Here is a 13,187-nt window from a genome sequence, read left to right as displayed (position 1 = left end):
CAGTAAAAAAGATTAAAGCTGGTTGTAACTTATGAATACTACACAGCAATTTTCTGTCTGATCACCCTGGTTTTTGCTAACGCTTTAGGTAACGTAAGCAAACACTCCCTGTAGGAAATTACTGCATTGCACTTAAGTGCTCAAAAGATAAGCCCAAACTACAAAGTTCAGCTCTGCACCTCAAATCTACCTTCTTAAAGTTCAACAAATCTAGGCTTGGAAGGCCATCTAGAAAGTCTGAAACTGGCTCCACTGAACTTGGAATTCAGACAGGATCATCATCTGGTTTGTGTCTGTCTTCTGTAGTTAGTTTTAATTAGTTTTAATATCTATCTCATAATCAGTTTTAATATCTCTCTCTTAAAAACAACATCAAAACAACCAACAAACCAACCAACCAAAAAAACACAAATCCGTAAGATCAAGTAAAACATTCTCTTTTTCCAATTTTATCAGATTACCTCGTATTAGTAAAAACTCAAGGCACAGATGCATGCCTTCTGTTAAATATATTGTCTAGACCAGTGAAGGCATTCAAGCATCTACTGGAAAAGTTACAAAGTGACTGGATGGATTAGATGACTCTGCATGTTGTTTATTTGATCATATTTTTCACTTCCAACACCAAAATCAAAGGCATGTGTTTTGTAGGACCAAATATAAAAATATGCATATGGTATGAAAGAGAAAACACTTAATGGATACTTATGGGGAAATCTTCTCAATATCAACTGCCTTTACCAGATATTGACTCCTTTTATATGTAGAAATGGTTATCAGTTGTGTTCAAAAATGTTTCACACCTTGTCTTTGTTTTTCATCACCTGCAAGAATGAACTGATATCTGAGCTGCAGCTCAGTAAGTCAAGAGCAAAATATAATTTAAAGCTGACAGTGCCACTTTTCTAAGGAGCTGGTCTTCTGCAAAAGCTGTTCTAACTGATGTTGCTATTCTGTGGTTCTAAGGAACCAAAAACAGAGAATTGATTCAGAACAGAGATTTCCAACGACGCTACGCCCTTCATCATTACAGCAGCAACTACAGGGACTGGAAAGAAGTTTCACAAAATCTTCTGTCCTTACACAGCATCTATATAGGTAAGATCCTCCCTGAGCTGCTTAACCAATGTTCACATTCAAAAGTAATACTTGAGGCACAATGAAAAACTGTCAGAGAACATGCCAGAGAAGCTGTCCGAAAGCATATCTATAACACAGTCTCTTTCAGACAACATAATTCTAGCAATGTATAACCTATGCACTTCAATCTGCAGTTCATAGTGTGCTTCTGCCCCATAACACAGCAGCAAAGTATAAACACACCAAGTGATACTCAGAAGTTCTCTTTCTATGGGTGTCCCTGCTGGCATTCCTGACACTTTGATGAAGTTTTTTCACAAGTACAAACCAAGTCAACTCTTTCTTTGAGCCTTTCTCATTGGGTTTTCCCTTGCCACAGGTAACCTAAGGGCATATAAGTAGAGATCACAGAATCATAGAATAGAATCATAGAATTGCTCAGGTTGGAAAAGACCTTAAAGATCATTGAGTCCAACCAGAACCTAACCATACTACCCTAACTATCATAAAGTAACCACTCCTTGTGTCTGATTTTTCCCACATAAAATCCAGACATTTTCCTATCTAGGTTGACAAGAGAAATCAGATTTGTCAAAATAACAAAATTATGTATCAGAGAATAAACTTAATTTCCAAGAATATGATCAAAAATTCAAAGCAAAATTGAGCAGAAAAGGAGATAATTAAAAAAAAAAAATCAATTTATATTTAAAAAATAAATAAAGATCCATCCATCAGGTTGTTTGGGTTTTGGCTCAAATAGAGTTAATTTTCTTCCCAATAGCCAGCATGGTGGTGTGCTTTGGATTTAGAATAACGGTGATAACACACAGATGTTTTAGTTGCTACTGAGCAGCGCCTACATTAAGTCAAAGAGTTTTGATCTGCTTGTTCTGCCCTGTCACAGATTGGCTACAGGAGCACACTAAGATGGAATGGGACAGAACCACAATAGCTGACCCAAACGGACCAAAGGAATGTCCCATACCATACAGTCACGCAGAACAACTAAAGTGGGGCAGCTGTCCAGAGCGTAGCTTTTTCTGGTGACTGGCTGGACAGGGATCAGCTGATGGTGAACAACTGCATTGTGCATCACTTGCTTACCTCATTCTTGTTAGTGTTTCATTGTTGATCTTTTTTTTTTTTTCCCCTCTTTCTTTCTTTCTTATTAAACTGTCCTTATCTCAACCCAGCAGTTATTGCACTTGTCTTTTCAACTTTCTGGCCCATCCCATTGCAGGGGTGGGGAGTGAGAGAACAGCTGTGTGGTGTGTAGGTGTCTGCTAGATTAAACCACAACACAAGCATTTTGCAGAGACACCGCAAAAAAACTACTAGACTAACATCTTCATTTCTCATGTTTACTTTCGTAATCAAGAATCAACACCTTCCTCACCTCCAGGAACCACCTCACCTTTTGCATACAAAGCAAGAAGTACTAAGTTATGTTATGATGACTGTGACTTGTAAAAGGACTACAATGACTTTTGATACTGCAAAAATAAACAAACAAATGCACCATCTGCTCATGTACTACATCGTTGAGGGGAAAAAAAACAAGGTAATACAAATGAAAATTCTCAGGTAGTTCCTGATCATCCTTGAAAACTAGCAATACCAAACTTTGAATTCAATTGAACTCTACCGCTAATAATAACAGCAGAAGTCACTTGAACTTCCCTTCCCTCTTGTAATAAGAATTACTGAAGTACTGAGTACTAAGCTGAATTTGAAGAAAACGCTGCACTAGAAGTGAAGGGTATAAAGAGAAGTAAAAATACACTGGGAAACTCTCTAAAAAAGGAAAACAAGCATTATCTTAAAGAAAAATGTCACAATTCTTGCTTACTGTTACAGGTTTTATATTAATAACTTACCTGTTACCTGTTTCTTCAACTTTTCAATTTCTTCTTTTAAGCTTTTAATTTCTATATCTTTGCTTGCTGCAATTGGGCCATCCACTGTTGAATACTGCAGAGCCTGGACTGTTTGAGTGGACTCTAGAAAGAGAGACAGGAGACAGGGACATAGGTGGTCAAAAGAATGTTACTGATAAATGAAGATATAGCAAAAAACCCATCGCTACAGCATGTTAGATTTATGCTCTTAAGGTCATATCACAGATGTTAACATCTAACTAACAGATACAAAAGCTTAAATCAAAAATTATGATGAACATTTAAAAAAACAAACAAACAAACCACAACTGCAAGCAAAAAGTGGCTTTTATTTTTCCGAATACCAAAGCAATGTACACTGAACTTATTTAAGCATTTCCGTATTAAGACTTTTCCCTGTTCCCAGCAAGACCATGTCTTACTCCTGTAAAAAATTATACATATCTACACATTAGGATTCTACAGTTTAAAATTTTGAATGGCTACGTGCCAATTCTTCAGCATTTGTCAGGTGGACAAATTAAGTTCTTTTACATAGTGCAGAGACAGCATGTTTTAAGGAATTGCATTTGTGGGATATTTCAGTCATAAAGGCTATCAAAAGTTTAATTTGTCAACAGAAATAATAAAGAGATGTCTTTTCTGCTACAAGACGTTCCAGGAGATTTTGGTTGTTTTTTTTTTTTTCCCCAAGATAAACTGCTTCACAGAGCTGCAGGTTAATTAGGTGAGAAGAGCGACTGAAGTATCTTTTTATACCTTGCAGTTTTCTACTAAGTTCAAGCTTTTCCTGCTCTAGACGTCTTATTCTCCTCTCATAAGCTTCTGTTGCTAAACTGTCTTCCAAAGTTCTTTGAATGTTGGCATCAAGATCCATAGAGGGTGGTCCAGCTGTCAGTCTTAGACAGCTACGGTCTGAAAGCACACTGGGAAAAAAAGTTCAACAGTATTTGATTTTACGAGTCATCTTTAAAATTAAGAACAAACAACAAAACAATACAAACAGCAAAGTTGTAAATAATATGCAAATTCTTATACAATGTATTTATACAATAAAATAACACTTGGTTAGTATTATTATAAACTCATTTTTACCTAGCATGACTGATCTCAATGTATTTTCAACTCTCTGATTAAAAATGACTGTCACTGACAGTCCAAGTTAGCCAGATAGCAAAAAGTGACTTTCTAAATAGTCTATAAGATTACAGAAATGGCTTGTTTTAAAATAATTCATGAAGTTCTCCAAATACTTTAAATATAATAACTACAAAAAATGGTGTGAAATTTTCATGTGAAAACCAGGGCATCTATATATCAAAAATACTGTGAAACCCTGGTTCTGCACATAATCATGTACACGTACATAAAATATCCATTTGACATCTACTGGTGATCTCACATTACCAGCATCAAACATGCGTGCTTGCAGAAGCATGGCTGGATTTTCAATAGCTATAATCATTATTTATTTATTTTCATAAACGTTCATGGAAGAATAATGGACTTTCTTGTTGTTGTTTAATTTAGCAGCAGAGATGAATATAAATGCTACATAAGTACCAAGTATTGTTTCCATTCAGAGATACAAGAGTGTTAAATGACTCGAAATAAAACAGTTTTTTTAATTCTTTTAAGCCCAGTTCCCTCTGGATCCACATATCTTCTGTTATCTTTGTCATACTCTTATGTGGTCAACTTCTTACACTGTCTGAAAAACACCACTCTCAAGAGAATTCCCCTGTGCACAGTTGGTGACCTTTGTACTGATGTAGATTTTACCTGCAGAGAGTTTTTTTTGTTTTGTTTTGTTTTGTTTTTTTACAAATTTTAGCTTATACTCTGTTAATCTCCCCAGCAGACCACAATACTTAGTTATCTGTTTGCAGTGGGTATCAGAGAGAAACAGGAAATTATGTAACTGTCCTACAGATAATTTCAGAGCTCTTACTTACCAGCTACTTGTATATGTGAAACCTACAAATGGTAAATGATGGCCGGAAAACGCAGTGTGTGATGGTGGAGGCATCGTCTCCTAAAAAAATGATAATTGAGAGAGTAATAATCCACTGACAAAAAATTTGAGTTTAATCATGTGTGAAGTGCTAGTGACAATTTCACATTAACTGGATTCTCAGTTATCCTTACCTACAGCTCAACTATGAAACACACCACCTAGGTCTATCTATAACAGCATGAAGTATGTAATATATATTATTTCATGCAGGTTAGATGAAAATGTTTTCTAATTAAACAGGCTATCACTGGAGAAAAGCAGAATACAACAATTTTTAAAAGGCAATTAACTCCCTCCTTAGCATGCAGCATATCTTTTATTCCCTCTTTCACATTTCCCTGCTCTTCAGTCAGCAGTGCTTTCTACCTGTTTTTTACCATCCTTTTTTTCTGTGTAGCCTCTCTATATTTGGAGAAAACAGTAGTCATTTACTAGAAAAAAGTAATATAACAAAATCTTCTAACCCCATTAGTGTTTTGAACGTTTATATCATCAGTGCTCCTTTACTCTGGCCAGACAAAAAGACTAAAAACCAAGACAATCTTTTAGTTTTCTCCTCAAGCTAAAATGACTCTGTTGCTATATTTCTGGAACCATTAGGAGTTCTAAAATTCTTAAGTATACTGTTGAAATTTTCCTGTATAAACCCAAAATGCCTGGTTTATATTGTTACACTAGAGGCGGCCTTACAATCTGTCTTGCATACCTGCTTACATACCGGTCATCAAAAGAAACCTCCTATGAAGAAGCTTATTGCACTGAAAGTGCTAAAAGGTTTGAAATATAAGAAAATGTAATGCCTTTTTTTTTTTTGAAACTCAAACAAAACAAAAAAAAAGGAACTAGTTGTGCATGCTGTAATGTAAAATTCAGCAGGACAACAGGGAGCAAGAATGCACTCAAAAGAAATCCAAATTTACTTTTTTGGTGGTGGCATGAGCTACACTATGTCATAACTTTGACCTTTTAGTAAAAAAAGACCTTCGTACTAAAGAAAGAATTGCCAGAATAAAAACTAAACCAATGATATTGTTAGACCATCAAAATACATCAAGTCTGTTAGGCGTTTTGGAAACTAGAAACAAAACCAAATCCAAAGCCTCATCTTTCCACTAACAGTTATTAAAAAAATAAATTATTACACTCCACACTTTGGAAAAGTAAAATTCTTCACTTTTCCTTTGTATTTTGTTTTTATTTCTCATAGATTTCACGTTTCAAAAACTCTTATGTGAAGAACTTAAAAAAGATCAAATGCGTAATTGTAACCTACATGACAAACAGTCTTCAGTTATCACATAGGAATCCATACAGATTATATTGGTTCTGAAGTATCATCTCTATTGATAATGATGCAGGAATTTGAAAATAATATGTTTCTTTGCTGATTTTGGAGTAGATAGTTTAAAAAATACATACTTCCTACCATTTATGTGAATGCAAGTATGTTACCATACTGACATTATAACTGAATCCAAGTCCATCAAGCCAATGTCAATAAACGTTCCAAATTGAACAGTGAAAAGCTAAAAATCAACACAACTCAGGCTGCCTGGACAACACTGTTTTGTCCTCTTGAATGTATGTGCACTTTTAACATACAATCATTGTTATGAATATAATTTTTCCATGCAATCACTGTCTCTTTCCAAGTCCAGGTAGAAAAGTAATTATGGCTTTTCAGAGCTGCCTTTTACCTTCACTACTGGGCATTCCTCATTTGCTGTATGTCATTCAAACCTTCCAATGAATTAAAAAATAATAATTTTATGTGCTTTTCTATGATGCTCACATCTGTAGTATACAACAGATGAATACAATATACAATAGGTGAATATATAATAGTGTACAAGTAAGTGAAACTTCCTCAGAAGATGTATATGAAAGATAGATGGGAAAACATTTCAAAGTCACACATAAAGAATCTGAGGTGAAGAAACACGATATCCTCTAGTTGAAGCAAAAATGTACTATATCCTCTACCATGCAATGCCTTAAGCTATTTTCCTCAGAGATCCTGAGGATCAAAATAAATGGTAAAAGCATAATTTTCTCAAATTAAAACAAAACAAAGCCCAACCTCATATGCAAATAATAGATTTCTGCATCCTTCAGTAAATAAAAATGCATCTCCACAAAGAGAACAGAAGGCTTTCCTCAGATGCTAGAATCCCTACCATCTGGTAAAGGTCCTATTTAAAGGCACAGAAACACTAGGACTGTTTACAATCATCAGTTGCAAAGTTTTTTTAGCAAAGGTAAAACTATTTATTTCTTACTGAGATTACAGTTACTGTAAGATTGGTCCTGAAAATAAGTGCTGTTACTCTTTTCCTAAAGTTTCCTAACCTAAGTCAGAAAACAACCTCGAAAAATTTTAGTATGAATTGAAATGAAACCTGGCAGAGATGGGCAGGTACAAATAGAGTGCTACAATAAAATGCTTTATGCAAATAAAATACAAATATCTGCAATGCTCTACTAGAGATAGTATCCTGTAGGTATGAGTATATACGTAAAATATACTCTTTATGAAACCTGGACACAAAAAAACTGTCACTGCAAATAACAGATATACACATTAGAAGTACGGTTATAATGACTTCAAAATTTTTAACTGAAATTATCTCTACAAATACATACTTGAAGCATCAGCTTCCAAATTATATATGTGCATCTCATACAGGATCTTCAAAGCTGCATTTGATTGTTATTTGTGTGGAACATAGCAAACACAAAAAAATAAACTTCCATTTACATGTATTTTTGAAGCATACTACAAAAACAGATTTGTCAAAATGTTAATTCTGTACTTACAGAATTTTTTAAGCAATCATCATCCACGTCAAAATTTGATGTATCAGTGGGGCTGCTGACTTCTGGGATGTAAGGTGCATCACAGTTTCTAATGTTGTCCCAGTCAATCCCAGCAAAAAATGGATGGTTCTTAAAGTCTTCTATCCCATTCTGTCCAAGTCGATGCTCTCTGCTACAAATTAGCCTTCGGATGAGGTCCTTTGCACTTTCAGAGACATCTGTCACTTGAGCAGGAAACTGGAACCTCTCCTTAAAGATTAAAATAACAGAAAATAGTTTATTACCAAATAAGTCACCCCTCCAAGTGATAATTATTAAGTAGAAAAATAAACGTGCAAATACTCAAGTTATTAAAAATAAACAGTAAGGTTTCTAGGAAAAATGACTTTCCCCAAAGGATAGGAACTATTTAATTTTTTTTTTGTATTCTGCTTTTTCTTGTTTATTTGAATTGCTCTTAAACCACTGGATTCTACAGCTGCCTCCAGGTGGAAGAACGTTTAAGAATCTGCTGCATAAGCCAACCAATGTATCCAACAGAAAAAATTAGCACAAAAGGAGCGAGGCAACACAGCCAAGACTTACTCCAGTGAGTGAACTAACAGCCATTTTGCTAAACCCAGATTTTTAATTTTGAACTGCTTTATCCCAAAGCAAATCCATCTGCAAACCATAACCATAAACTTTTTTTTTTTTTCCATTTATGTGGAAACATTTTATGTTTTACATTAATGAGCATTAACACAATTATTACATTAAAAAAATCATTTTAAAATATGCCTCCAAGTTACCCTACTGCTTACGAAAATTAGCTTAGAGAGAGACAGAAAGAGAAAATGCACTAACTTTGTGGTTCATTATTTTCCCATAGGTCTCCACCAAGGACTCAGCATAAAAGGGTGTTTCTCCATAAAGCATTTCATACATGCAAACGCCTAGGGACCACCAGTCACACTCAGGCCCATACTTCCCTTTTCCATCTTCCATGGCCTGCAAAATTTCTGGAGAGATGTAGTCTGGCGTCCCAACAGCTACTGAAGATTGAACCTGTAGAAATTACATTTGCAAAACTAAGAACAGCCTCCATCATTACAGACACTACTGTCCGTGGCAACGTGTTTAAATTTAGCCTAACATTCTGGTTATAACAATAACACCCAAACACAAAAAAAAGGCTCTAAATTTATAACAGAATATTAAAGCATTCAAGACACTTCATTAAAAAGCATCCCAAGGACACATTTTCAAAAAAATGTATATCTATGTAACAGAGTATATCTAGTATAAATGTATACCTAGTAACAGAGAAAGAACAAAATGCCAATGCTTAGGTTCAAGTTATTCATTAATTATATTTTAAGAAACCACGTAAATTAAATCTCTTTAACACTCTGAGGCATGATTTACACCACCAGCATTACCTTCCAGACACTGTGCAAGTTTAAATATGCTACTGAAACATGATGATGATATGAGAAATGTATCTTGCCCTGCTTACACAAAAGATGCCATTTCCAGTAAAAAATTAGAGCTTAGAGCTCAAAGCTGTTCATTCATGATTCATCAACAAACACCTACTCAGTACTGATAGTGCAGCATCCCTTTATTAATGAACTGACTACACACATCTAAAAAGCTTTTAAAATACAGTAAGTCCAAACAGCACACAGTCGTATCTTGAGCTGAGGTTAGCTGTAAACCAATACCACTATAATTCTATTTGATTTACAATAAAGCACCTTTTCTCTTTATTAACACACATTTTAGAGGCTAGCAAAGGACTGAGCATAAAGCATTTAGGAATATATCAGTCTTTCTCATTTACCGTTCCATCTTCCATCAGTTTCAGACAAGAACCAAAATCTGCTAACCGAATATGGCCATTCATATCCATCAAGATGTTGTCTGGTTTAATATCCCTGCAAACAAACAAACAAACAAAAAACACATTTCAAAATTAGTACAAAAACCTACTGCATAATACATAGCTCAATCAATAACACTCAATACTGAAGCACAAAAGAAGAAAAAACAATCAGCAGATGATAGACAATCACATTATGTAACAAAATTTACACCAAGGGTGTTTCATGACAGGACTAGTAGATTAAATCATATAATGTATGTTAATTGTAGTAATTGCTACAGTAAATGCTGCAGGGATGGGGAACCCGCAGCTCTGGGCAGCAGTGCCAGGGCCTCACTGCCATCTGAGTAAAGAATTTCCTCCTAACATCTAACCTAAATCTCCCCTCTTTTAGTTTAAAGCTCATTCTATCACTAGGCTCACTGACAAAGGAGTTCCTCCCCAGCTTTCCCATTCTGCACTTTGTGACTTTATGCTTACTCCATATTAATTAAGCCAGCAGTTTTCTAACAGGCTTTCACTCCAATAAATATTTTCACATATATTTCCATATGCAACAATTCACACCTTGCATCTGGCACTGAACTTAGATCCTTATTTTACAAGGTAGAGCAGTTTGAAAGACAAGAATTGCTGGCACCTGCACCTCTCTTTTTTTTTTTCCCCTGTCTCTTCTATTCTAACTAAAATTTGATTCGGGCACCTGACAGCCCATGGCTCACATGCAGTTGAGTGAAGAGGTGTGACTCTGTTTAGTACTGAAGCTGCAACCCTTCCATTCTTTATGCCCTCCACTGTCCCACTCAACAGAACTGACAGCATGCAAAGGTGCAGAGAAGTGTCAAGCAGAGCTGCAACATGCCAGCATGTCCCAGGTCACAAGCAATGTGCAACCTTGCAGCTCTCTTGATGCAAGCCTCACCTAACTTCAGCTTAAAATACTTTGTAAAGACACGCAACAAGTTCCTTTTAGAAGCTGGAACTACTTCAAGCCAAACAAAAATAGGAGGCACTTTCAAGGCTCCATTTATCCATGCTCTATCTTTTAATATATTCCTAAGAGAAATAATAATAGTAATTATTATAATAAAACCAAACTGTTTTCCTCCTACCTCAACTACCAAAGCAGCAAAAAACACAAGAAAAAGCTCTCTATTGTTTGCACCATGTAAGAATAAAAGTGCAAACACTGGAAGCACTCAGAGGACAGGTACTTCTTACACAGCCACATTTGTAAGGCTCAGCGATAACTTTAACAGAGTAGTTTTTACAGCTCTTGCAACAAAAGGTCTGGGTTTTGAACAACCATCCTGAATTCAGCTGAACTACATTACTGAAATACAGTTTGAAAGACAAGAATTGCTGGCACCTGCAGAGCAGGGAGGGCCATAAGCAAAGGGGAAGTTAGGAAAATTATCAGTCCCAGCAGGGAACAAGGAAGGGGAGTAATTATTGCCAGTGTAACTGAAGAGTTAGAAGGAGGTAATTATGGGGGAAAACAATGTCATAAAGCCTGCATCTCCACTAAGCCTGCAGTTGTTAGATGCCATTATAGTTGTGTAAAGGAATCTATTCCAAAAATTAATCTATAACTATGCTTTACTCAAGAGTTTTGTTTTGAAGATATTTGGTAGTATTCCTTTGGTCAGAACTTATTGCTCTATTCTAAATAGAGATGGTCTTCCCCATGTTCTCTAGCATATCCCAGCTTCCTTACAGTGGAACTCTGCTTCCACCTCAGCTGTAATTCTATTCCTAGCACCCTCTGCCTCCTAAATACACCTTAGTATTTGAGATGCCTGGTCCTCTACCTCCAGTTCAACCAAAATCACCTCTGCTCCAATTCCATTCTTCCACCGTCAGTTTCTTCACTCCTTAGTCCTAGTCTCCCTTATACACATCAACTTTTTTTCTCCCATTACAGATCACAGTATTTTACATGGTCACCTCACGGATTCCCTTTCCATTCCCATTGGCTTTCTATTCCTCTTATCCTTACTCCTCTTTCCTCATCATCTTTTTGTTCTGGTACACAGCAATCTTCCTTGGCACTGAAAGGAAGAGCACTATTCATTCTTACAGAGCAAACCTACGGCAGAAAAAAACAAATACAGGATCCAAAACTACACACATTTATTTTAAACTCAACTACTATAGTGTGAGAAGAGTTATAATCTTATGTACTGCTAGGAGGCATAGCAGGAAGGAGAAGGATGAAAATTAATTGATGACTTAAGGAAGCTTCTCTCATGAATTTCTATAGTATCTCACAGCAGAAGAATTTCTTACAATTCTTAAAATTATTTTTTTTCCCATTGGTAATCTACCCAGGAAAAGCAATATATGCTTCCCGAACTCACTCCTGGAAAGAAATGATGCTGCTTCAGATGCAAAATTCAGGATGCAAAATTCCAGAAGCAACTAAAATTTGGCAAAATTGTATGGTTCAGAGTAATATGGTTTATTGAACAGACCACTAGACCAAAACTCAACAGTTAACAGTTTTGTGAGGCTTTTTTAAGCTGCTTTGACCTTGATCCCTTGGTGTAGGGATCCTGCTTTGGCAGGGGGGTTGGACTTGATGATCTCTGGAGGTCCCTTCCAACCCCTACGATTCTGTGATTCTGTGATTCTGTGATTCTGTGATTATGACAGAAAATCAGCACTGTTTAACAGCTTGGACAAACTGATGCCATTTGCATACTATGCAGACTTTCGTTATTTGCTTCTGTTCAGCTGACAAATGCTATAGGAACAACCAGTTTGTGTGATGCTGGCAACTTCACTTCTACAGAAAACAGAAGGGTGGGGGCTTCTGGTAAAAACTGAGCAAATCTTTAAAGAATCATTCCTCAAACTTCATAATTCTTCCTGGTTTAATATGAGCTTTTTATTCTTCAAATTGGCTTGTTTATTCAGATGACTTCATTAAATTCCCTTTAAAATAAGTTTACCTTCTTAAGCCATAATTAAAACCCAAACATTTTACATAGGAACTTTGTTAACATAAACAAAATTCTAAAATGAGACTATAGCAGACATTTGGATTACTGCCATTTATTTTGATTTCTCTGTTAATAAAGGTAGAATTTCACTTGTTCAGTAAGATCCATGACAAAGTACTCCCTCTGAGACTTGCTAAACCCATAGAACATTCCAGTTACAAAAGAAATAACGTGAATGCACTTTTTTTTCCTGGATTCATTTCTGATACTAAATTGGGAAGTCTTGCATATTGAAATTCAGACCGGTTGATCTCCTGAACTCTTTCCAACATGAATTATCTGATGATTTTGAGATTTCAAAGTGTATCTGTTCCTGACATTCATCTACACCATTCTCTAAACCACTGAATCAATGTTATCCAGTTATTCGCAAGACAATAAGCATTTCCCCAAGTCTACAGCACAGGAAGCAAGGATTCCAGAACAATCTTAAACTAAATCAGGTTGGACATGGAAACAGCTTCTTTCTGTTTGACCACCTCTGAGGGTGGTCAAACACC

At 35.8% G+C, this 13,187-nt stretch overlaps 1 protein-coding gene across 7 annotated transcripts in view; it reads right to left on the bottom strand.

Annotated features, from left to right (window-relative positions):
* The window catches only part of CDC42BPA (CDC42 binding protein kinase alpha), a 154,869-nt gene that overhangs the window by 65,551 nt on the left and 76,131 nt on the right, over positions 1-13,187 (bottom strand). For all 7 annotated transcript variants that reach the window (XM_090134797.1, XM_090134798.1, XM_090134796.1 and 4 more), the window contains 6 exons: positions 9,641-9,734; positions 8,662-8,862; positions 7,816-8,064; positions 4,937-5,016; positions 3,741-3,907; positions 2,961-3,083 (listed from right to left, as the gene is read on the bottom strand). In XM_090134797.1, coding sequence (XP_089990923.1) covers positions 2,961-3,083; positions 3,741-3,907; positions 4,937-5,016; positions 7,816-8,064; positions 8,662-8,862; positions 9,641-9,734 — 914 coding nt within the window. The remainder of the gene's footprint in view (positions 1-2,960; positions 3,084-3,740; positions 3,908-4,936; positions 5,017-7,815; positions 8,065-8,661; positions 8,863-9,640; positions 9,735-13,187) is intronic.

Source organism: Phasianus colchicus, chromosome 2 (genome assembly GCF_987193195.1).
Source record: "Phasianus colchicus chromosome 2, bPhaCol1.hap1.1, whole genome shotgun sequence".
Lineage (NCBI taxonomy): Eukaryota > Metazoa > Chordata > Aves > Galliformes > Phasianidae > Phasianus > Phasianus colchicus.
The sequence above is the reverse complement of the archived record's forward strand: the minus strand, read 5'-3'. Positions and strand labels throughout refer to the sequence as shown.